Below are 27,653 nucleotides of genomic sequence, written 5' to 3'. Positions count from 1 at the left end.
TTCTGGAGGTTTTTTTTTTTTGCTTGACTTTGGTTTCATCTTCATATTACACAAAGAAGCTTATTGGATTTGATTGCATTTACTTGGCTTTTTCATTTGGCTCTCCTTTTTTAAATATGTAATAATTTTTCTTTGAGTAAAAGGAAAATAAATGAATTGAAGGTTCAGTAGTTATTCCAGGAACAGAAGATTTTTCCTTTGTTCTGTTAATTTTCACCCTTCATTCACCATGTGCTCATGAAACTATTTAATCAGCAGGCTAAGAGAGAGGTCACAGTCTCAATAAAGCTAGACTTGACTTAATTTGCATTGATATCTCACAGAGGATTTTTTAAGTTTAAAATTCTCATTAGAGTAATAAAATGATACCATGTACAAAAATGAGACAGACAGCATGGAAAGATACATCTATTGCTGATGTTGCAGATGAAGAGTTCATATCTGTAATATATTAAAAGTCTTGCAGGTGAATAAATAGCCGTGACTTATGCACACTTTTATGTGTACGTGGCTGTTTAGAGACAGAATAAAAACTAATCAGTTGTTTCCCCTGAGCAGTGATGTAAGAGAAGAATTTCAGTTTGTACTTTGTATACTTTTATATTGTTTAAAATTTATAAGCGTGCATTGCTTTTTTAATCAGAAAAATATAAAAATAAGAAAGTACTATTTAAAAAAAAAAACAAACTCTTGCTGAGGCTCTGATTTTATTAGATAAGATTTTAGGGATGGTTCATATCAGCAAAACCAGACTGTTCGTCTACACAGTTCTTGGCTACCATTGTAGATGCTTCTCTAAATATCTTTTGTCATTCTGTTATTGATTGAGTGTTCAATATTTAAAACAAACAAACAAAAACAGTATAGAGAAAAAAGAGGAAAGCCTGATGTCTAGAAATACATAATGAAATGGATAAGACAGGCGATATGCAATATTGGCTGCTAGTAATACTCAATTATTTGGGAGCACTTTAAACATTACAGGAAAATTAATCTCATATTATGATGCTAATGCTTTACATTTAAATATAGTAGACATTTCAAAAGTCTTACAAACTGATATATTATTTCCTAGATTTCCAGCACCTATCTAGAGAGCAATTGGCCTATACGGGTGAGTTATTTGTTACTTTGTTGGTGTTAACTTTCATTGAATGGCATGTGCTGCAAGAGGTATTCTGGGGATTGAGCCTTTCAGTGGGTGCATTGATAAAAGTTTCAATACTTGATTCCTTGTACATTGTTAGTGTAAATCTATAATTTTGTTAAATATAACTTAAATATGATTTTTGAATTTAGCATTTTACATTTAATTCACTTCGCAAATGTTTATTAATAGTCTGCCATCCTGACATAATCCTTAGCTCTTTATGTCTAAATAAAAAATTCAAGGAAGAGATCTTAATTTTTTTTAATTCAGTTTTCAGCTATTGATAAGCTTGGCCAGAATATTGCTGTTGTTGGCAAGTTTGGTTTTGCACATTACTCTTTACTCACCAAAAAATGGAAGCTTTTTGGAAACATTACCCAGGTTAGTCTTTTTGAGATTAAAAACCTATTTGTCAAAGTGTGGGAGAACTACAATATGAATTAAGTATAGAGTAAACCACTGTTTACTTACTAAAAAGTAAAATCAAAACATTACAAAATGACTGAATTATGTCCAAGGGTCAGTTCTGATAAGGTACTTGGTATTTGATAATGGATTTTGTATTGAGATAGTTGTTCAGTCGCTAAATTGTGTCCAAGTCTTTGCAACCCCTTGGACTGCAGCATGCCAGGCCCCCCTGTCCCTTACCATCACCTGGAGTTCACCCAAGTTCATGTCTGTTGAGATAGTTAATTTTTAATTCTTGTTAATCAGATGCTAATCCTGTAATTGAGAATTTACTCTTCCATTTCAGGTAGAGTTCATCAGATATGATTGGAATAAATCTCCACAAAATTTGAGGTCATTCCCTGCTTGTCTGTGTACAATATAAACATCTGGGTAGCGTACAAACATGCATTTGGGTTTTGCAAGAATCAAATAGGAGGAAAAGAAAAGGAAGTTGACATTTACGAGGTGCCTACTGGAGAAGGCAATGGCACCCCACTCAAGTACTCCTGCCTGGAAAATCCCATGGACAGAGGAGCCTGGTGGGCTGCATGCAGTCCATGGGGTTGCTAAGAGTCAGACATGACTGAGCGACTTCACTTTACCTTCTCACTTCCATGCATCGGAGAAGGAAATGGCAACCCACTCCAGTGTTCTTGCCTGGAGAATCCCAGGGACAGGAGAGCCTGGTGGGCTGCGGTCTATGGGGTCACACAGAGTTGGACACGACTGAAGCGACTTAGCAGCAGCAGCAGGTGCCTACTATGTACCAGGCACTTTTCCTATATCTCACTGACCTTAATAACAACCCAGTGAGGGCACTACTATTACCATTTTATATAGGATTCAGAGTCAGGCAGCTGATAAATGATAAAGCCAGAATGTAAACCAAGATGTACTGAATGTGGAATAATGATGCTACATGGTTCCCAGTTACTTTCAATGATGTATTTTCTGCCTTACAGAAATACACATTTTTTTTTTCAAAAATAGGATCTGGATCATTATTGATAAAGGCCCTCAAGTAACACTTAATGTTGTGGGGCGGGAGGAATAGAGAGTAGAGCAGAAATAATTAGAGCTTTCATTGTCTGATTAGGAATATTTTACAAATGTATTACTGTCAGGAATAAATGTAAATGTTTTTTATTTTTTTTAAGGAGCAGAATATGATTGTGACAGGTGGCTTAGCCTGGTGGAATGATTTTATTGTCCTTGCATGTTATAACATAAGTGATCGTCAAGAAGAGGTATGTTTTTGTTCTCTCAGAAGTAATAAATTTTTATATTTTAAAGATATTAAGCATTATTTAAGGACTTTGCAGATGGCTCAGACAGTAAATAATCTGCCTGCCAAAGATTCCCTGGAGAAGAAATTGACAACCCACTCCAATACTCTTACCTGGAAATCGCATGGACAGAGGCAGGCTACAGTCCGTGGGGTCACAAAGAGTTAGACACAACTGAGTGACTAATAATTTTCACTTTCACAGCATTGTTTGATCTGTATAAAAATAACCTACTGAAAATGAATGAGACATTTTCCTTTTAATCAAAAATTCCACATTTTTAGCTAATGGGATTTTCAAGTTACTGTTTTAAAAAAAATTAAAGGAATAATCAGGACTTCTGTGATTGCTCTTTCTAATTTTAGCCATTCTCTGTTATAAAATTTGTAACTAATAAAAAATAGTTAAAAGTTGAAAAGTTTATAAGAATGTCTGTCCTTAGAGATATATTGATTGGTTGATTGATATATTTATTTTTTGAGAAACTACATTTCCTGATGTCATGTCTAAATATGCAGGTCTAAAAGGAGTATCTCATGATAGTACATCACAGTTTTGATCACTCATCTTTCAGTTATTTGTAGAATGTGCCTACTTTGTCAAAATAGAAACATCCACTTATTATTAATGCTCAAATTAGTCTTTAGCTCCTCTTATTTGAAAAAAAGTAGATGAAAAAATGGTATGTCTAAAGTATTTAGTCATCCATGGTAGGTATCTTCTTTTTACAGTTGTCTTTATTTCTATTTTCTACAGCTCAGAGTGTATTTGCGAACCTCAAATCTGGACAATGCTTTTGCTCATGTCACCAAAACACAAGCAGAAACATTACTGCTTAGTGTCTTCCGGGACATGGTAATAGTTTTTAGAGCAGACTGTTCAATATGCCTTTATAGTATTGAAAGAAAATCTGATGGGTAAGTATATAAAATATACAGTCATTTTTTGCTCTTATTTATCATGCTTCCTCTGTAGTTTTATTTCTCAAAACAGTTATTTTAATTTTATATTTGATTTCCTTTGTTTTAAGAGTTTCGTAAAGCAAGGAATTTTAATTAGTGATCTTTGTATGATAGTTATTTTTTAGCTACCAAAGGAAATAAACTATAAAGCTTTACCAATTTTTTTTCAGCTAATCTTACTGGATTCATTTGAAAAAACAAGCTGGTTTGGGATGGGGTAAAATTTTAAATATTAATTTTTTTTTACACATCTTGATAACAAGTTGTTACTAATTTTCCTAGTGTTCTAGAAACTTGGGGAAATTTATAGTATTTCTATAGCTTTAGGGGTTTAGGAAGCATGACCTTAGCAGACTCTTGTACATTTTCACTGGCCTAGCTGGCTGTAGTCTAGAAAAAGAAAGACAGTCCTCTTGCTGTTTTCTTGCCTATATTCTTCTTGGTGTCTGGCTGACTTGCAGCATTTAGACCACACTTCTTGCGTTTTATTTTGTTCTCAGATGGCTTTTGTTTCTTTTTATAAAAAAGCTATGAAGTGCATGTTTGCTGAAGTAGCTTAGTAATTGAGGATATCTTTTATAAAGATAAAAATTAACAGATCACCTTAGATAGAACCCTGGAGAAGGCAATGGCAACCCACTCCAGTACTCTTGCCTGGAAAATCCCATGGATGGAGGAGCCTGGAGGGCTGCCATCCATGGGGTCGCTGAGGGTCGGACACTACTGAGCGAATTCACTTTCACTTTTCACTTTCATGCATTGGAGAAGGAAATGGCAACCCACTCCAGTGTTCTTGCCTGGAGAATCCCAGGGATGGGGGAGCCTGGTGGGCTGCCTTCTATGGGTTTCACAGAGTTGGACACAACTGAAGTGACTTAGCAGTAGCAGTTATATAGAACCCATTTCCTTCGTCAGCCAACTATTTCTCAGCTGACTAAGCTATTCCTATAAGCTTCTTCCCAATTTCTTTTTTACTTTTTATGTATTACTCCCTTCTTTCCCTCCCTTCATCTCCATTTGTGTTCTTGGGTGCCACAGCCTTGTCAGTCTGCTGTTTAAAGGATACTTGGGGAGGTGGAAATGGTAGGTAGAAAGTATTTGCTGCTGCTAAGTCGCTTCAGTCGTGTCCGACTCTGTGCAACCCCATAGACGATAGCCCACCAGGCTCCCCCGTCCCTGGGATTCTCCAGGCAAGAACACTGGAGTGGGTTGCCATTTCCTTCTCCAATGCATGAAAGTAAGAAGTGAAAGTGAAGTCGCTCAGTCGTGTCTGACTCTTAGCGACCCCATGGACTGCAGCCCACCAGGCTCCTCCATCCATGGGATTTTCCAGGCAAGAGTACTGGAGTGGGGTGCCATTGCCTTCTGGGGCCCCTATAAACATAAACTCTCAAACTATTGGTAGTGGAAATGGGGGGAAAAAAAACTCATTAGAATTGTTGAGATGTATGGTTTCTTTCTCTCTTACAGTCCAAATGCTGCTGGTATTCAGGTTCTTCAGGAAGTGTCCATGTCACGCTACATTCCTCACCCTTTCCTAGTGGTATCTGTCACTCTGACATCAGTGAGTACAGAGAATGGAATCACCTTGAAAATGCCCCAGCAGGTACCATTCTGTTATCAGAGCTCTTTAGAGTTTTCGGGTCTTTGTGTTTTAATTTGGTATTAGGAACTATTCGTTTGTTCAGAAAATACATACTAAATATATAGAATTTGCCTTGTGTGAAGATGCTGGGTTACAGTGCCAACTAAACAAACATGGTTTTTGCTAATACTGGAAAGAAAGAATTACATAGATAATTAATATAAATGTAATGTGTTTACCAAAAAGTAATACAGGTTACTGTGTATACCAAAAAGTGATACAGTGTTAAAACATTATACTGTGTATAAAAGTTATACTGTGTAACAAAAGCCTTAGAGTAGTCTAAGCAATCACAGATGGTTTCTCTATCATTTAAATTGAAACCTGAAGAATAAGTGGTGGTTATCTAAGTAAAAAGGAATTTCAGTCAGAGGGAACAGTTCAAAGGCCTGTCGATAAGAGAGAACATGACACATTCAGGGAATTAGAAGAAATTTCACAGTGACTGGAACAGAGTATGACAGTCTTATTGATACTAAGGACTTTGTCTTAAAGTCTAAAGTGTTTTAAGCTAGATATTATTAGATCTAAGCTTTGTAATATTAGAGAAAACATTACAAAGGAAGAAAATGAACCAGAGTTGGACAAAACTGGATGAAGGGAGAGCAGCTAAGAGTCCATTGCAGTGATCTAGGTGAACGGTGTCTGTGGCCCAAACTTGGGTAGTGAAAAGAAGATAGAAAGAAGTAGAAGGAATATGACATATAGAGGACTCCATGATTAGTTATTAATTATGAGCAAAGAGAAGGGATACTCCCATAGCTTCTGGTTAAAGTAACTGTGTAGGTAGCGTTGCCACCAGGATCCAGGTTGCATAACTTATGTTTCCAAACTTCATGTCAATGTGGAACCCATCTTCAAAGAAAAGTTCTGTGTGGATTTACTTGTCATCCCTGTCTGTATAGTCTTTTAAAACTTCCTATGGCATCACTGACTCGATGGACGTGAGTCTGAGTGAACTCTGGGAGTTGGTGATGGACAGGGAGGCCTGGCATGCTGTGATTCATGGAGTCGAGAAGAGTCGGACACGACTGAGTGACTGGACTGAACTGAACTGATTAAGGCACTTCCACTGAGTGCCTTTAAAATACAGGTTCCATTTTCTCTGCAAACTCATATTTCATGTAACCAGATAGTCCTAGTTAATAAAAAAGGAATGTTTTACAGAAGAACTCTAGCTAAAAGATATGGAAGGAATTTGAGAATTAAGAATCAGTTTTTCAGCCTTTGAAAAAATGAGTGGATTCAGTGACCACCAGTTGAAACCAATGAAAGGTTGATGGGAACTTCACAATGAAGGTGTCGAGTTGTCATGCCTAAGCCTTACTAGTCAATCTTAGCATCACTAAAAGTAGGAGGACCATGCATGCTTCCTGGGGTGATGCAGCCTGAGGATCACATGAAGAATTACTGCCAAAAGCATTGAGCCTGAACTGAACCAAGCTTCTCGAGTCATTTTCTATTCATCAGAAATACAGGGATAGAGGTTTAGTTTAATAACATTCTGTAGGAAAACTGCAGGTCATTAATGTGGAGGAAAAAAGAAAAGACTCTTTTAAATAAGACTTTAGAGCTATAACAACAAAGTGCAATTCATAAGGTCATTTGTATCTTGATTCAAATAGGCTACAAAAAGACACTGTTAAAACAGTTAGCGATATTGACTGAGAGATGACACTGAGAAATAGTTCTAAATTTTATTAAATTTAGATGTGATGTTGGTGTTGTAATTATATAATCAAATGTCCCTATATTTGTGAGATGCCTATTTAAATATATAGGAGTAAAATGGCATGATATCTTCCTTTAAAATACTTTGGCAAAATAAGTATTAATAAAAAGAGAAAAGGGATAGGTGAAACAAACCTTGGTAATTGTCAATGTGAATAATAAGAATAAGATGGGGGGGTGTACATTTTATGTACTTTTCATCATGTTTGAAGTCATATTAAAGAAAAAAGCTTCTTGAATATTCTAGATAGAGTAGGCAGTCAGAAGATGAATAACACTGGGTGCCCCATTTTAATTAAGAGGCCCCTTTACAAAGAGGAGATACTTAACTTTGTAAAGAGCAGAATAAAAAGTTGAAAGGTAAGAGGAAATAGATTACATCTTGCACAGAGAGAAGGCCAAGGTTTAAAAGCAAAGGAAGTCTTGGTTTAACAACAAAAAATCCAGCAATGAGAACTGTTCAACAGTAAGGTGGCCTCCCTCAGGAGACTGGTGAGCTCCTTGTTTCTGATGTTCCAGTGAGAATTACCTACCAGGGATTTTTAGGGTAAGAGATGGTTTGTTGGGTTCCTTCAGATTTAGGACCTTGAGGATACATGTGGTCCCAGCTTTTGTGTATATTCAGTTTCTGAAAAGTTCATCAGAGTTGCTTGAGAGGGCTGTAATGGTCACCTGTTCTTACGTACTGTGATATTATCAGTAAAAAATGTTGACTGCGTGGATAGAGCTGAAGGGAAAAATAGAGAATTTTGTGTTTTTATTTTTTGCTGTGCTGGTTGTTCATTGCTGAGCAGACTTCTCTCTAGTTGCGGCAGGCGGGGACTACTCTAATTGCGGTGCACAGGCTTCTCAGTGCGATGGCTTCTCTTGCTGCAGAGCACTGGCTCTAGGGTGTGTGGGCTTCAGTAGGTGCAGCTCCAAGGTTCTAGAGCACAGGCTCGGTTGCTCTGGGGCATGTGGGATCTTCCCAGACCAGAGATCGAACCCATGTCTCTTGCATTGGCAGGCAAAGTCTTTACCACTGAGTCACCAGGGAAGCCCTTTTTTTTTTTAATGAAATAATATAAAATACAGTGGTAAGTGTACTATCTGAAAATGTAAAAGTGGTCATTATGAACATTAACATATTTTAGTAAACTGCAGTGAATGTTCTTCAGGTCTTTGGAAGTGTTTGAGGAGTTTGTCACTGTGGGGGTGTGTGTGTTATTCACTCAGTCATGTCTGACTCTTCATGACCCCGCAGACTATAGCTCATCAGGCTCCTCTGCCCATGGAATTCTCCAGGCAAGAATGCTGGAGTGGATTGCTATTCCTTTCTCTAGGTAATCTTCCCAACCCAGGGATCGAACCTGGGTCTCCTGCATTGCAGGCAGATTCTTACCATCTGGGCTACCAGGGAAGCCCGTTTGTCCCTATGCCAGTCTCCAGTCATACTGTTTGATTCTTGGGATTGCATGTTCGGTTTCCTCTCCTCTCTAGTTCTTATAATTCTCACACAGCTTTTCAATTCCATTTTTCCTTCTCCTAACTCCAAGTTATTTGCTGTTTCTCATTATTATGGACAGATGTTCAAATTTTTAGTTTATGTGCTAAATTGGGAACAGAAGACTCCTTTCCAAGTAAAATTCTTGAGCTTTCTGACAGTTGCTTACAGATTTTTGTGGGATAATTTTTCAAATTCCTGCATTTTAAATTAACATGCTTATCACCTACCCGGATGATATAAAGCAAAAATGAGTGACAAAGTCTATGAGTATTCAGCACCCTTTGCCATTTTTTTACATACTATCTCTTGTGTCTTAGAGCAGTACAAATGAGCATTCATGTATCTGATTATTTTTTGCAAGGAGAATACATAGGGTGATGGTGGTTTTCCTGACCGAACCCTAAATGATAGTGGAGCTTAAATTCATCCAGCCAGCAGGAGTCAAAGCTAGGACACAATCCATGTCATCTTATTCATCATCCTTTCCTTCCTAAAACTCTTTCCTTCTTTGGTTAGCAGCATCATGCTATGTTTCTCTTCTTGCCTTCAAAAGCTTAGCCAGTGGTCCCTTGCTCTGTTGTTGCCACATACTTTGCTTCAGAAAATTCATCTGTTACCTTCAGTTTACCAGCCTTACCATTATAGTTCAATGATTCTGGTATTCATCTCCAGTTTAGTCATCTCTCACAACATTTTTATCTGGAAGTCTTAAGATTCTTTCTAATTTAATGGGCAGTAAAAGGAAACTCTTCAGATTCCTTTTCCTAAGTTATTATCTCCTTCTAACTTCTGTTCATGAAGACCACAACTTCTCTAACACCTCACCTAGATTCAGCACCCTGAGATCATCTTTGACTCAGCTTTGATTTTTTATCCTTCATGTCTAGAATATAAGTAAGCTTTTGGTTTGTTTTAATCAAAATGTTCTTCCTCTTTACAAGTGAAAATGACTTGATAGCTGAAAATATACTTTAACACTGCTTTAAGCAGTGTTCCTCAAACTTAAAGATGGGAATCCTAGGTTTTCTACTTTGGGGTTTGATTGAAATTTTCCTTAATAAAACGCAGACTATTTACTTCATTCCTGAAGTCACCACACATGATGTCTTCCTCCCCCCAGTCATCCATCCTGAATAACTCAGAATTTTTTTTTTTAATTTTTAATATAAATTTATTTATTTTAATTGGAGGCTAATTACTTTACAATATTGTATTGGTTTTGCCATACATCAACATGAATTTTTAATAACTCTTTTATTCAAGGACCATAAGTAGTGGCTTATTTCCTGATATATTTTTACTTGACTTTCCAGGTCCTCTTTGAAGGTCTGTTACCGTCAGTATTTTTTCTTGTAATATCCCTAATCTAGCCAGATTGTTCTCACTTTCCCAGTAGAACTATTTTATCTTCTTGTGTCATTTCTATTTCATTCTCCAAGTAAAGTACCAAACGTTTTTCTCCCACCCATGTATGTCATCCTCGTCCTTCAAGTCCCACTTCATCCTTAAGCCTTCTCTAGCTATGACCACCAGGTCACTGAAGCAATGTCTCACTTTTATGAACTTCTGGAAGTCTCTTAGTTTTTTCAGGGTAATTCAACTCTGCCATCAATTTGAATTCACTTTTTCATTAATTAATTATTAATTGCATTGTGTTAAGCGTGTACTACTGGAGCCAGACAGCTCCTTGACTCCAACAGAGTCTAACAGAATGACTGACCATAATACACACTCAGTATTGTTTGTTTAATCTGTAAGCATTATGCCTTGGCAGGGGAAATGCTGAAAATATACTTGTTAATTCATATGAATCCAATTTATTTTCCTTTCAGGCTCGTGATGCAGAAAGCATTATGCTAAATCTGGCAGGACAGCTCATCATGATGCAGAGGGACAGGTCCGGCCCTCAGATCCGAGAGAAGGACAGCAACCCTAACCAAAGGAAACTTGTGAGTTAAATGCAAGTCACTTAAAATGTAAAGAATGTCTGGGAGAAGGATGAGGGGATAAAAGAATTTAATAGCAGAGTATTAGCTTATGATTTGGAAACTGAGAAAGTATAGAAAATTAGTTGTAAGCCTTTGGGTGCAAGACTGTGAAAAGTGGAGGATAAGATCCTAAAATGATAATAAAATGTTCTGTATGCCAGACATTACTGCTTAGGTGTTATTGCTTGGAATAATTCTAATGGAAAAACAGGATAAATTGGTGAAGTTCCTTGGGGGAGGGGGGTTGTTTTGTTTTTAGATTTAAGTACACTTACTTTGAAAGGCAGGGCAGTATTATTAACTTTTTATTATTAATTATAAACAGATTCCTCTAATTTTCCTCAAAATTTATACTATCATTTTGAAAGACTTAAGAAACTAGTACCTAGGAAAACTTCACCTACAAATTTAATGGGAAAAGAACTGATTTCAGTCTCTTCTTCTCCAGTTGCCATTCTGTCCTCCTGTTGTACTAGCCCAGTCTGTTGAAAATGTCTGGACCACGTGCCGCGCAAATAAACAGAAGCGTCACCTGTTGGAGGCCCTCTGGCTGAGCTGTGGAGGTGCCGGGATGAAAGTCTGGCTCCCTCTTTTCCCCAGGGATCACCGCAAGCCCCATTCCTTCTTGTCCCAGCGGATCATGCTGCCTTTCCACATAAATATCTACCCCCTGGCTGTTCTGTTTGAAGATGCGTTAGTCCTTGGTGCTGTCAACGACACTCTGCTCTACGATTCTCTGTATTCTCGGAACAGTGCTAGGGAACAGCTGGAGGTGCTCTTCCCTTTCTGTGTCGTGGAGAGAACCTCTCAGATCTACCTCCATCACATTTTGCGTCAGCTGCTGGTGAGGAACCTCGGGGAGCAAGCTCTGCTCTTAGCCCAGTCCTGTGCCACGCTGCCTTACTTTCCTCACGTGCTGGAGCTCATGCTCCATGAAGTGCTGGAAGAAGAAGCTACCTCACGGGAGCCCATTCCCGACCCTCTGCTTCCCACAGTGGCAAAATTTATCACCGAGTTCCCCCTCTTCCTGCAGACAGTTGTTCACTGTGCCAGGAAGACTGAGTATGCCCTGTGGAACTACCTTTTTGCAGCTGTTGGAAACCCCAAGGACTTGTTTGAGGAATGTTTGATGGCTCAGGATTTAGATACTGCTGCGTCTTACCTTATTATCTTACAGGTAACAATTCTCTTCTTGTAAATGTATAAGAATTAGTGAGCATAAACCTAGAGGAAAAAGAAAGCAAATGTCCTTGGTTGGCACTGTAATCGTGCTTAAAGAACTAGTACAGGGACTTCCCTGGTGGTCCATTGGTTAAGACTCCATGCTCCCAATGCAGGGGGCGTGGGTTCAACCCCTGGTGTCAGGGATCTAGATCCTGCATGCTGCAGCTAAAGAGTCCACATGCTGCCACTGAGACTCGGTGCAGCCAAATAAGTAAATACTAAAAAGAAAAAAAAGAACTATTAGAGTCAAGTTTTCTGTTCAGTTTTTATCTTTACTTTTGAAGAACTCAATCTTACTATATGATGGCAGAAAATTACTGTGAAAAAGTAGTATTGCAGGGTTAGTTTTTTTTTTTTCTCCTGTTTGCCCATAAATAGGCCTAAAACAAATTAATGAGTTTACAGTATTATTTTGAATAATATTAAAGGAACGTCTTGTATGTATACATATATGTATATACATTGTGCCTAGTCACTCAGTCGTGTCGGACTCTTTGTGACCCCATGGACTATAGCCCAAGCTCCTCTGTCCGTGGGAATTCTCCAGGCAGAAATACTGGCGTGGGTTGCCACGCCCTCCTCCAGGGGATATTCCCAACTCAGGGATCGAACCCAGGTCTCCTGCATTGCAGGTGGATTCTTTACTGTCTGAGCCACCAGGGAAGCCCGTGTATGTATGTACATATAATGTATTATAATACATACAATAATATGCCCATATTACATAAGATTATCAAAATATTATATAATAAGATCAGATCAGATCAGTTGCTCAGTCGTGTCTGACTGAGCCTGTCCTGTCCATCACCAATTCCCGGAGTTCACTCAGACTCATGTCCATCGAGTCACTGATGCCATCCAGCCATCTCCTCTGTCGTCCCCTTCTCCTCTTGCCCCCAATCCCTCCCAGCATCAGAGTCTTTTCCAATGAGTCAACTCTTCGCGTGAGGTGGCCAAAGTACTGGAGTTTCAGCTTTAGCATCATCCCTTCCAAAGAAATCCCAGGGCTGATCTCCTTCAGAATGGACTGGTTGGATGTCCTTATAGTCCAAGGGACTCTCAGGAGTCTTCTCCAACACCACAGTTCAAAAGCATCAATTCTTTGGCGCTCAGCCTTCTTCACAGTCCAACTCTCACATCCATACATGACCACAGGAAAAACCATCTCCTTGACCAGACGAACCTTTGTTGGCAAAGTAATGTCTCTGTTTTTCAATATGCTATCTAGGTTGGTCATAACTTTCCTTCCAAAGAGTAAGCATCTTTTAATTTCATAGCTGCAGTCACCATCTGAGTGATTTTGGAGCCCAGAAAAATAGTCTGACATTGTTTCCACTGTTCCTCATCTATTTCCCATGAAGGGATGGGACCGGATGCCATGATCTTCGTTTTCTGAATATTGAGCTTTAAGCCAACTTTTTCACTCTCCACTTTCACCTCCATCAAGAGGCTTTTTAGTTCCTCTTCACTTTCTGCCATAAGGATGGTGTCATCTGCATATCTGAGGTTATTGATATTTCTCCCGGCAATCTTGATTCCAGCTTGTGTTTTTCCAATCCAGCATTTCTCATGATGTACTCTGCATATAAGTTAAATAAACAGGGTGACAATATACAGCCTTGACGTACTCCTTTTCCTATTTGGAACCAGTCTGTTGTTCCATGTCCAGTTCTAACTGTTGCTTCCTGACCTGCATACAAATTTCTCAAGAGGCAGATCAGGTGGTCCGGTATTCCCATCTCTTTCAGAAGTTTCCACAATTTATTGTGATCCACACAGTCAAAGGCTTTGGCATAGTCAATAAAGCAGAAATAGATGTTTTTCTGGAACTCTCTTGCTTTTTCCATGATCCAGCGGATGTTGGCAATTTGATCTCTGGTTCCTCTGCCTTTTCTAAAACCAGCTTGAACATCAGGAAGTTCACGGTTCACATATTGCTGAAGCCTGGCTTGGAGAATTTTGAGCATTACTTTACTAGTGTGTGAGATGAGTGCAATTGTGCAGTAGTTTGAGCATTCTTTGGCATTGCCTTTCTTTGGGATTGGAATGAAAACTGACCTTTTCCAGTCCTGTGGCCACTGCTGAGTTTTCCAAATTTGCTGGCATATTGAGTGCAGCACTTTCACAGCATCATCTTTCAGGATTTGAAATAGCTCAACTGGAATTCCATCACCTCCACTAGCTTTGTTTGTAGTGATGCTTTCTAAGGCCCACTTGACTTCACATTCCAAGATGTCTGGCTCTAGGTCAGTGATCACACCATCGTGATTATCTGGGTCGTGAAGATCTTTTTTGTACAGTTCTTCTGTGTATTCTTGCCATCTTTTCTTAATATCTTCTGCTTCTGTTAGGTCCATACCATTTCTGTCCTTTATCGAGCCCATCTTTGCATGAAATGTTCCTTTGGTATCTCTGATTTTCTTGAAGAGATCTCTAGTCTTTCCCATTCTGTTGTTTTCCTCTCTTTCTTTGCATTGGTCGCTGAGGCTTTCTTATCTCTTCATGCTATTCTTTGTAACTCTGCATTCAGATGCTTATATCTTTCCTTTTCTCCTTTGCTTTTGGCTTCTCTTCTTTTCACAGCTATTTGTAAGGCCTCCCGAGACAGCCATTTTGCTTTTTTGCATTTCTTTTCCATGGGAATGGTCTTGATCACTGTCTCCTGTACACTGTCACGAACCTCATTCCATAGTTCATCAGGCACTCTATCTATCAGATCTAGGCCCTTAAATCTATTTCTCACTTCCACTGTATAATCATAAGGGATTTGATTTAGGTTATACCTGAATGGTGTAGTGGTTTTCCCTACTTTCCTCAATTTCAGTCTGAATTTGGCAATAAAGAGTTCATGGTCTGAGCCACAGTCAGCTCCTGGTCTTGTTTTTGCTGACTGTATAGAGCTTCTCCATCTTTGGCTGCAAAGAATATAATCAGTCTGATTTTGGTGTTGACCATCTGGTGATGTCCATGTGTAGAGTCTTCTCTTGCGTTGTTGGAAGAGGGTGTTTGTTATGACCAGTGCATTTTCTTGGTAAAACTCTATTAGTCTTTGCCCTGCTTCATTCCATATTCCAAGGCCAAATTTGCCTGTTACTCCAAGTATTTCTTGACTTCCTACTTTTGCATTCCAGTCCCCTATAACGAAAAGGACATCTTTTTTGAGTGTTAGTTCTAAAAGGTCCTGTAGGTCTTCATAGAACCGTTCAGCTTCTTCAGCATTACTGGTTGGGGCATAGACTTGGATTACTGAGATATTGAATGGTTTGCCTTGGAAACGAACAGAGATCATTCTGTCGTTTTTGAGATTGCATCCAAGTACTGCATTTCGGACTCTTTTGTTGACTATGATGGCTACTCCATTTCTTTTGAGGGATTCCTGCCCGCAGTAGTAGATACAATGGTCATCTGAGTTAAATTCACCCATTCCAGTCCATTTCAGTTCACTGATTCCTAGAATGTCGACATTCACTCTTGCCATCTCTTGTTTGACCACTTCCAATTTGCCTTGATTCATGGACCTGACATTCCAGGTTCCTATGCAATATTGCTCTTTACAGCATCGGACCTTGCTTCTATCACCAGTCACATCCACAGCTGGGTATTCTTTTTGCTTTGGCTCCATCCCTTCATTCTTTCTGGAGTTATTTCTCCACTGATCTCCAGTAGCATATTGGGTACCTACTGACCTGGGGAGTTTCTCTTTCAGTATCCTATCATTTTGCCTTTTCATACTGTTCATGGGGTTCTCAAGGCAAGAATACTGAAGTGGTTTGCCATTCCCTTCTCCAGTAGACCACATTCTGTCAGATCTCTCCACCATGACCCGCCCATCTTGGGTTGCCCCACGGGCACGGCTTAGTTTCATTGAGGTAGACAAGGCTGTGGTCCTAGTGTGATTAGATTGACTAGTTTTCTGTGAGTATGGTTTCAGTGTGTTTGCCCTCTGATGCCCCCTCTTGCAACACCTACCGTCTTACTTGGGTTTCTCTTACCTTGGGCGTGGGGTATCTCTTCACGGCTGCTCCAGCAAAGCGCAGCCATTGCTCCTTACCTTGGATGAGGGGTATCTCCTCACCGTCACCCTTCCTGACCTTCAACGTGGACTAGCTCCTCTAGGCCCTCCTGCGCCCGCGCAGCCAGGGCTCCTTGGACCTGGGGTTGCTCCTCCCGGCCACCGCCCCTGGCCTCGGGCGTAGGGGCGTGGGGTGGCTCCTCCCGGCCGCCACCCCTGACCTCCGACGGGGGGGGGGGGGGTGGGGGGGGTGGGGGGGGGGGGGGGGGGGGGTGGGTAATTCCTCTCATCCCCACCCCTGACCTGGACGCGGGGTATCTCCTCTCCGCCGTTCCTGCGCCGTCGCAGTCTGGTACTCTCAGCTGCTGTCCCTGACCTCGGTCGTGGGGTAACTCCTCTTGGCCGCCACCCTTCAGGCATGGGGTCCTCCCAGCTTCTGCCCCTGACTTCGGACGTGGTGTGGCTCCTCTCAGCCACGCTTACCGCGCCGGTTGCAGTATGTTTATTATATAAGAAACATTCTAATAAATAATTATTCTGAATATTAGTGGGTTTATCTGAGCCCTCCACAGTAATCTCTCTCCTGGTGCCATGGAATTGCTGAGAGGTAAAAGTTCTTCCAAATTACCATTGTTTTTATTGTTTAAAGAAGCTAACCATAAACCTGGTTTGAGATTCTGCCTGAAGCAGTTTTCCTGTCAGTTTATATGCTTCATGGCAGTTGACTGAGATATCAGAGGAGATACTGTGGCAGAAGGTGGGTGGCCCTAAGATTCTGGCTATTCTTAAAAGGCCTCACAATCATAAAAACAGAAACACAATAAATGCAGTCTTTTGTTTGTTTGTTTAATTTAGGTCACTGCTTAGATTTCAGTGATCTCCCAAGCAATGGAATTAGAAACTTTATCAGGATTCCTAAGTTGTGACTGACAGATGATAATTATAGTTGAACTTGCCTGTTAGGCGCCTCTCCATGAAGGCCAGGGCAAGCAGCAAGATTAAATCTGTGAAAGGTCACTGTGGGCGCCCATTGTGCAGCAGTAGTACATACTGTTGCCCAAAGCAAAGTTTTTGATTAAATCACATCGTCAGAAAGCTCTGCCACAGGACATAGACCAGAGCTTTTTTGGAGTCAGAAAGACAAATTTATACTCTTGCTTTTCTGCTGATCTTCAACAAGTTGTTTATTTCTTTCTTTGTTTAGAACATATATTTTTATTTCTCTCTTATCTAACAGTCCTGTTTTTGGGAACCTGATTTCTTTCATTTTGGATTTCTGACACTCTTGAGGGCAGGGGATTCTCAATGTGTGGTCTACAGAATTCTGGGGGTTTCTGAGACATATTCAGGAAGACTTCAGAATCAAACTAATTTTCATATTAATATTGAGATACTATTTAACTTTTTATCCTGTGCTTATATTTGTACATGGGCATTACACTCTGCATTACCATGCAATTATAATTTTTAAAAAGTTCTAAATGCATAATTTCAACAAGTTGTTTAACTCAGTTTTCTCATGTGTAAAATGAGAATGATATACCTCTTTTGAGAGTCACTAGGAGAAATGAAAGCGTGTATGTAAAGTTTAAGATATATGGCAGTAATGGGAGTGCAAGAAATCATAAATTGTATTACACCAGGGGAGTATTTGCCTCACTTCTTCTTGTATGGTACTTTTTAATGCTTCTTTTGATTTGACTAGTAAATTATTCCCTACAGTGCTATATCTGCATTACTTCTTTGGGTTTAGGGAAGCGTGGAGATAAAGAATTACTCATGTCTTCTCAAATCATTTGTAGTATAAAAGGAATTCTTGGTTGTTTTTCTAGAACATGGAAGTCCCAGCAGTAAGTAGGCAACATGCCACCCTTCTTTTCAACACAGCCCTGGAACAAGGCAAGTGGGACCTATGTCGACACATGATTCGATTTCTGAAAGCCATTGGCTCTGGAGAATCTGAGACGCCCCCATCCACACCTACAGCTCAGGTTAGTTGAAGAACTGCACAGCTTTGCTAGGCCACACACCCATGTGGCATCTTTCTTTGACCATACTGCACCTTGTGTGTAATCACAGGAACCCAGTTCAAGTGGTGGTGGATTTGAGTTCTTCAGGAATCGAAGCATCAGTTTATCCCAGTCAGCTGACAGTGTTCCTGCTAGTAAATTCAGCTTACAGAAAACACTAAGTATGCCATCCGGTCCTTCTGGAAAAAGGTAAAAGAATGAAGAACTGTTCCTGCTTTTAGGGAATTCTATAACACATTGCATTTCAGAGTCTTTGTAAAATTGGATCTTAGGAAAAAACTATTTGATCCGATTGCAATTCCTTTTTACATTCCCAAAAGGCTTCCCTTTTTTCTTTCTTCTAAATTCACTTTATTCTTTGTAGTGTTTTTGCCCTTTGTACTAGAATAGGTCTCAATGTACCCATTCTAAATGTGACTAACATTAAATTACCTCTGATAATAGAGGACCGGAATAAAAAGGAAGATAGATCTGCAAATAATTCAAAAGCCTTCTTACAGTCAAGTTTTCCCGTTCTTTCCCAGTGTACCTTTTGACATTTTAGTCCTCATGTACTGGACTCTCTTGTGACCCTTTTGAGTGGAGAAGTCATTAAACAGTTCGTGCCAAAAAGTGTATCCTGGAGTCTGAAACCTGCATTATATGTAGATGGGTTAATATGCAGTAAACTCTGAACTCATGCTGAACATTGTAAAATAGATTTTCCTGTTTTGTGAGGTCCTTGCTTTCCTTCCTCTGTTGTTATGTGGTCTTGGCTCTTGGTTTCTTTCGAGAGAATCCTTTCTTTTATATTCCGTGTGTACTCTTACTACAGTGCCTGACACAGAATGAGAGCTTTCCTAACATTTTTACTGTGATGTTTTACAGCTTTTTCTTATCAGAGCCATTAATACAAACACACACTCAGACACACACACACCCAGACACACACACACACCATAAACAAGTTAAATGCAACCGTGAAAGACTATAAAACAATTGCCAGGCAAACAGTAGCTACTCAGCTATACCCTGAATGTAAGTGGTGTTTAATATATACTAAGTGCTCACTGCTTGCCAGGCACAATTCAGACATTTCCGTGTATAGGTCTTTCAGTAACAGCTCCATATGGGTAAATATACTGTTATTATCCACATTATACAGGTGAAAAACAAAGGCCCAGAAAAATAAACTTGCTTTATATTCACAAAACTGTGTGGCAGAGCCAAGTTCAGAATGCAGGTAGTCCTGCTCCAATACTGCCCTCTCTGAAGGCACCCCATCACCCCAGTATCAAACCAGTTGTGACACACCAGTTCATAGGAATAAGGGGGAACACACGATATTTAGTCATTCATTTTTTTAAATCTGTTTTTTTCTTATGTGTCTGTATAACTCACATTAAGAGACTACATTTCACTTTGCTTCCCTTCAGTCTCCTTGATCTGACCTCCTTTCCTCTTTTCATTGGTCTTTTCAAATACAGCGTTTATTTGCTTCCTTTCTTTACTTCATCCAGTCACTATCCTCTTCCTCATTTGGCTTTGTCAGTCTCCTTTTTGTTTTCTATTCTGTACTTTTATTTTACACACATGTGTAAGAGGCTACTTACTGAGTTCCACCTATTGTTCAACAGGTGTGCTATCGCAGGGAGAAGCTCTGATACTTAATCTTCCTCTTCCCTCAAATCTCCTACCTCCTTGTCAGCATTTTCAGTGCTACTTCATAAGAAGTATGTGAAGCTTGTTCCGTAGCTTACTTGTGTTCCCACTTACAGATGGAGCAAAGACAGTGACTGTGCTGAAAACATGTATATTGATATGATGCTCTGGAGACACGCTCGGCGTCTCTTGGAAGAAGTTCGGCTAAAGGATCTCGGCTGCTTTGCAGCCCAGTTGGGCTTTGAACTCATTAGTTGGCTGTGCAAGGAGCGTGCCCGTGCTGCCCGAGTAGACAACTTCGTGTTGGCCCTGAAGAGGCTCCACAAAGATTTCCTTTGGCCACTTCCCATCATCCCAGCTTCTTCTGTCAGTTCTCCTTTCAAAAATGGAAAATACCGAACAGGTGATATAGGTTTTGTGTTACTTATACAAAAATTGTATTTGCTCCAAATGTTTAGACATTTTTCTGTTAGTTGATATTCAAGGAAGTCTTTTCATTCCAAGCTTAGATAAAAGCTGACTTTTTGTAGATCAGTTGGAACATCCACCATTTGACTAAGGATGTAAATAGAAGTAGATCATGTGTCTCTTGGTCTTATGACTTTGAAGTTTAATTTATAAATCCAACCAACTGTTTTCTCAGATTATCAGCAAGTTGAGCATTGACTGAGTATAGAAGCTACCACACTTTTTTTTTTTTTTTTTTTGTAGGAAGTTTCCTGCAATGCAGGAGACCCTGGTTCAATTCGTGGGTCAGGAAAAGCTCCTGGAGAAGGGAACGGCTACCCACTCCAGTATTGTGGCCTGGAGAATTCCATGAACTGTATAGTACATGGGGTCGCAAAGAGTTGGACACAACTGAGCGACTTGCACTTTCACTTTGGCATTGGTTAGTCACAGATCTCAAAATAAGCTAAATTGTGACTTACCTGACAGGATTCATTCCAGAGAAATGGTAAAAATATGTCTTTGAGAGCTTGGGCCATCTTCTAAATTAGGAGAGGGCAAAGTGAACTGTATTTTGGTAAAAAAAAATTTTTAGGTTTTTTAGTTCAGGTTGTAATCATCATTACTTATGAAAATTCAAACAAAACCCTTTTTATTATGGCATTTGGAAGTTTCATGTTGTCTTAAAACCAAGGAAAATCATTTAAGGATGAATAAGGTTTTGCCTCGAGTTAAATGATGATAGAAGATGACTGCTGGGTGGCATTGTCTAGTCAGTGCATTCTGTTCCAGTCCAACCTCCCTGGTTCATGGATGGGTGATGCAGTGTAGGGACATTAATTGGCTTTGAACTTTTCGTATTTGGGGTTGGTGGGGGAAGAGAAGCTGAAAGAACTGAATTGGAAATGGCAGTATATGCACCTTTAATTCCCTTTTTTTTGTGTGTGTTTCCAACTTGCAGTGGGAGAGCAGCTGTTAAAGTCACAGTCAACTGACCCATTTTTAAACCTCGAAATAGATGCTGGCGTCTCTAATGTCCAACGAAGTCAGAGCTGGCTCGGCAACATTGGTCCTGCTCATCAAGAAATAGACACAGCCTCATCTCACGGGCCACAGATGCAAGATGCCTTCCTGTCACCTTTATCTAATAAAGGTAGATATCATTTTAAATCCTAGCTCCTCATTAGTTTCTTTGGAGGAAAGTTTATATGCCGTATGTAGCATTTCAGAGAGAGCTTCACTCATTTCGAGATGTGTCCTTGAGAATTAGCATTAGTATCTGCTGGACAGGTGAAGAGTTACTAGCACAAGGCCAAAATAACTTTGGTTATATTTTGCCATGTTTATTTTACATAAATGAAACAGGTAAAACCTCACTACAGCTAAACACTAATAAATGAACCTTTGTAATCAATTTTGATGATACAGAAACACGAACTTTGAACCTCAAGTAAGCAAAACTTTATCCATGTGTAAAGAATTCCATTCTTCTCATAGGTGGACCTGTATTGTAAAAACTTGTTACCAGTTATCTTGTTTTTTATTTCAGCTGTAAAAAATTATGGGAAAAATTTTTTTATCTTGTAAATTCCTGCATGATACCCTTAATTTTGCATCTCAGCCTTCAAACCTAAGATTACTGTCTGACCCTTTACCAAAAAAATGTGCATCTTCTGCAGTTATAGTAATGGGTGAATTACAAACTGAAGCAGCTCTAAAGTGGTGTATGTTGTCTAGGTTTATGTAAGAGCTGAAGCAGCAGTTAGTCTGATTCTGCGGCTTCAATGGCAGATCCGCCTGATGCTTGACTCTCAGTGTGTGCTCACTGCTGCCTGAGCTGCTTCTGTGCAGGGAGGCGTAGAAGCCATGGCTGCTGTTATTGTAGCAGAGTACATGTCAAATCTACTGCTTTAAGGATTTTTAAGTGTACAGTTCATTTACATTCTTGGACAACCAACCTGCAAAACTCTTTCACGTTGCAAAAGCAAAAGTTTATACCCATTAAAGAAAACTCTCCATCTCTCCCTCCCCCAACTCTGGGCAACTACATTCTATTTTCTGTCCCTGTGTAATTGCCTTTTTGTGTCTGGCTTATTTCACTTAGATAATGTTCTCAAAGTTCATCCTTGTTGTAGCATGCATGGGAATCTCCTTCCTTTTTGCGGTTTGGCAATATTCTGTTGTGTGTTCAAAGCACATTTTGTCTGTCCATTCATCAGTGGCCACTTGCATTGCTTCCACCTTTTGGTTATTGTGAATTACGCTGCAAAGAACGGGGGACTACTGTGAATATGGGAAGTCTCTTTGAGACCGTTTTCAACTCTTCTGGGGACTGTCAGCTCATGTGGTATTTCTATTTTCAAATTTTTCGTCATAGCAGCAGCCCCACTTTACTTCTTATCAACACTGGCAGGGATTCCAGTTTTGCCACATCCTCGCCAACACTTCTTTGATGATTTTGTTAATAGTAGCATCCTAATGGACCTGAGGTGGCATCATTGCTTTTCTTCAGAAAACCTTTTAAAGAGATCATTTCAAACATATGTTAAAAGGAGAAATAATACTATAATGGGCACCTTCCCTCCAACCCCCACTTCAGTTATTACCAACTCATGAATAAATTTCTCCTTCCTGTATAATTGAACTAAATCTAAGATATGATATGTTGTATTTGTGAATGTTTCAGTATATATTTCTAAAATAACTTTTTTTGAAAATAATGTCACATCTCTCTAAAAATTTAACAGTAATTCCTTAATACGATCAAATATCCAGTAAGTATTCAAATTCCAGCTGTTTTACAATGTCATAATATTTTTGCAGTTTAAAACAAAGTGAGAGTCACTCAGTCGTGTCTGACTCTTTGCAATCCCATGGACTATACAGTCCATGGAATTCTCCAGGCCAGAATACTGGAGTGGGTAGCCATTCCCTTCTCCAGAGGATCTTTCCACCCCAGGGATCGACCCCAGGTCTCCCGCGTTGCAGGTGGATTCTTTACCAGCTGAGCCACGAGGGAAGCCCAAGAATACTTTGAATCAAGATCCAAGTAAGATACATACACAGTGATTATGTTTCTTAAACTCCACTTTTAGTGCTTGTTCCCCTTCCCCATCTCTTTTTTTCTTCTTGCAGTTTATTCATTGAAGAGACTTGCTTCTGTGGATTTTCTCATGACTGGATTTTAGTTGATTGCATCTTCATGGTTTAAACAGTTTCTGTATTTCTTGTAGATTGGTGACTGAATCTAAAGACTTGATTGGGAATCCTCTGGTGGTTCAGTGGTTAGGACTCTGTATTCTCACTGCCTCAAGGACCTAGAACCTAAACTAAAATCCCATAAGCTGTGTGGCACCTCCCTCCCCCCAAAAAAGACTTGAACAAATTGTAGCTAGGTTTGTTGTTTACAGAGGTGGGCAAGACTGCTTAATAGGTAGTAGTGTATTTTTCTTTTCCATGGCACATAATGCCTGGTTACCTCTCTGATGAGTTTTTTTTTTTTTTTTAACATCTTCTACTATTTAATGTAACATGGGAATTTTAGTAGTGAATTTAATGTTTTGGTCTCAAAATCCTAAAGAGGAAGCAACATCTGAGAGACAGCTAATATTTTTAATTGAAGGAAAACATACATTAAGCTGGTTTGTGACTTTTGACAATTCTTCATCAGGTGATGAATGCAGTATTGGTTCAGCCACGGACTTGACTGAAAGTAGCTCCATGGTGGATGGAGACTGGACAATGGTGGATGAAAATTTCTCCACACTCAGTCTAACCCAGTCAGAGCTGGAGCATATCTCCATGGAGTTGGCGAGTAAAGGGCCTCACAAATCCCAGGTCCAGCTTCGGTGAGTTTCTCAACATTTTGGAAGCAGAGGATGCCTCCTCAGGGTGTTTGGGCAAATTGGGTATATAGGCTGCTTTCCCAATAACGACTGCCCTTCTCTTCATCCGTAGATCCTTCCTAGCATCAGTCACTGTGTTTCTGCTTCTGTATATAGGTATTTGCTGCACATCTTCATGGAGGCAGGATGTCTGGACTGGTGCATTGTTATAGGCCTGATTCTTAGAGAATCCTCAATAATCAACCAGATTTTGGTTATTATACAGTCTTCAGAGGTAGATGGAGAGATGTTACAGAACATAAAGACAGGGCTGCATGCTGTGGACCGATGGGCCTCCACAGATTGGTAAGTTATTAGGCTCGTTACCTTGACTGTCATCTGGTGACTCCTCCTCTTTCACATTAAGGCTTATTTCTGGTTCATTTATTTGGAGATTTATAGGTTGCTTGAAATAAAAACTCCTTTTGTATATTCATTTTTAAGAGTATTTTCTTTAGTTACCATTTTAGACCCAGTTATTTTAAATGAGTCATATTCATTGTTGTCAGTGGATGTGTGTCACTGAGGACTAATACAGTACAGATGACCTTAGAACCAGGGTGGAACTTGATGTTTCTAGTTCTGTGGAATTGAAGATGATAACCTAAAAACAAGTAAAAATTTAAGGTCTGTGTGAGTTGAACATTCCATAGCAGTTACTGACAAGCCCAAAATAAGAATAGTGAGTGAAAGTGGAAGAGCCTGTCATCTACCCCCTTTGTCACCAGTTACTTGTGGCTTTGGGGTTTCCCTCACTTGGGTCTAGTCTTCCTTAATTGGCAAATTCATTTAGGTTAAATGTTCTCTGAAGGTCCTGTTTTTCAAGTCTGAAAATCCTATTAATGGTGTTTACGATTATAGAATATGCTTTTTAATTGCAATACTGGATAAAGAATATCCATCTTTGCTGTCTGTGTTTACACTTAGGTTACGTGTAGCCCCCTCCATGGGGGCCTTTTAGAAAGGCATCTAAAAGCCTTTCCCTTCCTCCTACCTCTGTGCTTCCTCCTGTACCCCATAATCTTTATCACTGACCCTGCTGTATCAGTGCTTAGTAAGAATCTATCCATAACATGCTCTGGAGCCTTTTGAATGTTGCTGATAAGAGCCAATTTCCTTTTTTTTTCTGCACAGTCCTGGATATAAGCCATTTTTAAACATCATTAAGCCACACCTGCAGAAGCTTAGTGAGATAACAGAAGAGCAGGTCCAGCCTGAAGCCTTCCAGCCGATGACTGTGGGTAAGACTCCTGAACAGACTAGCCCCCGGGCAGAGGAGAACAGGAGCTCCTTGGGCCATGGAAGCATCCCCCAGGGCGAGGTCGGAGGTAGCAGTTTGGTCAGCCGGAAAGAAGAGGACACAACGCGAGCAGAGGAGGAGGAACCTTTTCAAGATGGGACTTACGACTGTTCTGTGTCCTAACAACAGTGAGTACCATCACCACGGGCAGTATTAATTAGCATCAGCGTGCAACTGAGGACACTGTGACCTAGTTGGAAAATTTAACCAGGGAGAGAACACAGCTCAGAGACTCTGGTAAGGTATTATTAAATTTTAACTTTTTCCTCTATGAAATCTTGAGTCCATAAAAATGTGATATCAAAAAAAAGATCATCTTTCATAAAAGTTTTTTTTTAAGCTGCAGTGGAAAGTTGTACAGAATATTGTACAGATGTACATGCGAACATTTTGGTTTTCTTAAAGATTGGTAGCTCTTAAACCACAGGGATTGTTTTGCCCCAGATGAGCTTACTTTTTCACTACTTAAAGCTTCCTATGTTTTCTGGTTCAGCGTGTGTTCCGGACTGCTTTTTAAAAATAAATGCTAAGGTGCTTGCTGTAGCTCATCAAGTACTTGAGCTACCAGTATGCCCCCTGGATCAAGAGCACTGGACTCCCTAGTTGGGCCTCTGAATAGATGCCTGCCCCGGTAGAACAGGCACCTGTAAGATGCTCCTCTTCTAGCCTCTTAATCCCGGTCCTCAATTGATGGAAGCTATTTACCTGTGTCAGCGTGCCTGCTTTTTGTCTAGCTTGGTTCCTACTAGGTGAGTGTAGGCAGAGGCCTGAGGAGTTCTTATCAATTATGCTATTAGATACCACTAAACTATTTTGTATCAAAGAATCGTATCTTTTTGTGAATAATTTTGTGTACATATACTCAAAGGCACTGTTCCTATTTTTAGGGCTTGTACTATAATTTGTAAGGTTTTATGCTGGATTCTGCATGGCTATAGATACTCACTCTTAGAACAAAGACAGGGCTTGCTCTTCTTTCCAGATATAAGCACTCTTCATAAAGGAAGACACATTTATTGGCTTGGTCATAAGGTAACAGAGATGGTCACACTGATCATGAAATGAAACAGGTTTTGTGCAAATTAATGTAGTTTCTTATTTATTGCTTTTGTAAATTGAATAAAAATGAACTCTGTAAATAGACTGCTGAATCCTGTATTATCACGGCTACTAAAACTTAGTATGTAAAGAATGCATTCTTCATCATCACTTCTTAAATATTTTATGTATTTCTAGATACGACTTAAATTTTAGTTTTCATACATTATGAAAACACAATTGCAGACTCAGTTGCTTCAGACTAAACACATATCCACTGTATGTATATCAATTACCTTATAACAGTATTAATTTAGATAGCTTGTTTGTACTGTGCAATTTGAACAAAGGAATGCAATGTTATTTTTTACAAAAACAAACTTATTTTTATAGTAACAACGTGTTTGATGTGGACCAAATTCATACCACTATGTAAAACAGCCTCTCCTCTCATAGTGCAATTACAGTTTAGAAATAAAACTTGGTCCTCTATCCTTGCTTTTTAAAATTAATGGCTAGATTTAGTTGTCCTAGCCAGGTTTCCTTTGAAGGGAAACTCAAATTTGAAAAATGCTTTGTTCAAGAGTCATCAATGGTTTTAAATTACTGATTTTGATAATTTACTATCACTTACTTTTCACATTACAAGTGCAATACTTTCACATACTAAAATTCCTGAATAGGTGGAATATGTGATTACTGGTACCTGGCCCTTCTGGTGCTATGTTTATTTAAGCCTTTGTTTTAAACCACCTTTCCCTGAATCTTAAGATAGAAAATGTTTCCCATGTAAGTCCATGCAGCCCAGCAAGAAACTGAAGCAATTCTCCTGTCCTAGTCCATTATGAGAAGAAGTAGCATTACTTTTGTGTTTGGTGTATTTAGTCAATAAAAACGATTCACCATTGTAAACAGCCATGTTTACAGATATCCTCATGTGCTGCTGGGTTCATCTTGCACTCTTAAAAGCAGGGCACCCTTAAGTTAACCGTATTCCTATGGTTAATGCCATGACGGAAACCTTTCTTGTATAAAATACTTGTTTTGCAACCAACAGATATAGGTGGCCCCAAGGCAAAAAGATTGGCAGCTTTACAGAAAAACTTTTCTTTGGTAGTTTGTTATATACTTTAATTTTTTAAATCATATTTTAATTTTGCCTTGTTTGGATCACGTATTTGACTGTTTAAGCCATATGTAACCAGTGAATTTAAATATTCAATATAACTATTTGAAGTTTAAATTATTTGCTGATACCAAAACAAGAAGTTATTTGGGGGTAGAGTCAACCTTTGCTTGTAATTAAAAGTTGCTGCTACTTCTGTAATGTGTATTTTTTTTTTTTAACTTGGTAAAGGGCAATAAAACCATTACATGAA

General features: G+C 39.4%; 1 protein-coding gene across 9 annotated transcripts in view; it reads left to right on the top strand.

Annotated features, from left to right (window-relative positions):
• Window positions 1-27,653, top strand: part of RIC1 (RIC1 homolog, RAB6A GEF complex partner 1) — a 151,616-nt gene extending 123,963 nt beyond the window's left edge. For all 9 annotated transcript variants that reach the window (XM_061425350.1, XM_061425348.1, XM_061425347.1 and 6 more), the window contains 14 exons: window positions 1,076-1,114; window positions 1,421-1,531; window positions 2,758-2,847; window positions 3,643-3,803; window positions 5,319-5,454; window positions 10,543-10,659; window positions 11,147-11,875; window positions 17,767-17,925; window positions 18,014-18,153; window positions 19,722-20,008; window positions 21,014-21,205; window positions 23,723-23,900; window positions 24,054-24,242; window positions 25,071-27,653. In XM_061425350.1, the coding sequence (XP_061281334.1) occupies window positions 1,076-1,114; window positions 1,421-1,531; window positions 2,758-2,847; window positions 3,643-3,803; window positions 5,319-5,454; window positions 10,543-10,659; window positions 11,147-11,875; window positions 17,767-17,925; window positions 18,014-18,153; window positions 19,722-20,008; window positions 21,014-21,205; window positions 23,723-23,900; window positions 24,054-24,242; window positions 25,071-25,359 (2,817 nt within the window). In that variant the 3' untranslated portion in view covers window positions 25,360-27,653. The remainder of the gene's footprint in view (window positions 1-1,075; window positions 1,115-1,420; window positions 1,532-2,757; window positions 2,848-3,642; window positions 3,804-5,318; window positions 5,455-10,542; window positions 10,660-11,146; window positions 11,876-17,766; window positions 17,926-18,013; window positions 18,154-19,721; window positions 20,009-21,013; window positions 21,206-23,722; window positions 23,901-24,053; window positions 24,243-25,070) is intronic.

Source organism: Bos javanicus, chromosome 8 (assembly GCF_032452875.1).
Source record: "Bos javanicus breed banteng chromosome 8, ARS-OSU_banteng_1.0, whole genome shotgun sequence".
Taxonomy (NCBI): Eukaryota; Metazoa; Chordata; class Mammalia; order Artiodactyla; family Bovidae; genus Bos; species Bos javanicus.
The sequence above is the reverse complement of the archived record's forward strand: the minus strand, read 5'-3'. Positions and strand labels throughout refer to the sequence as shown.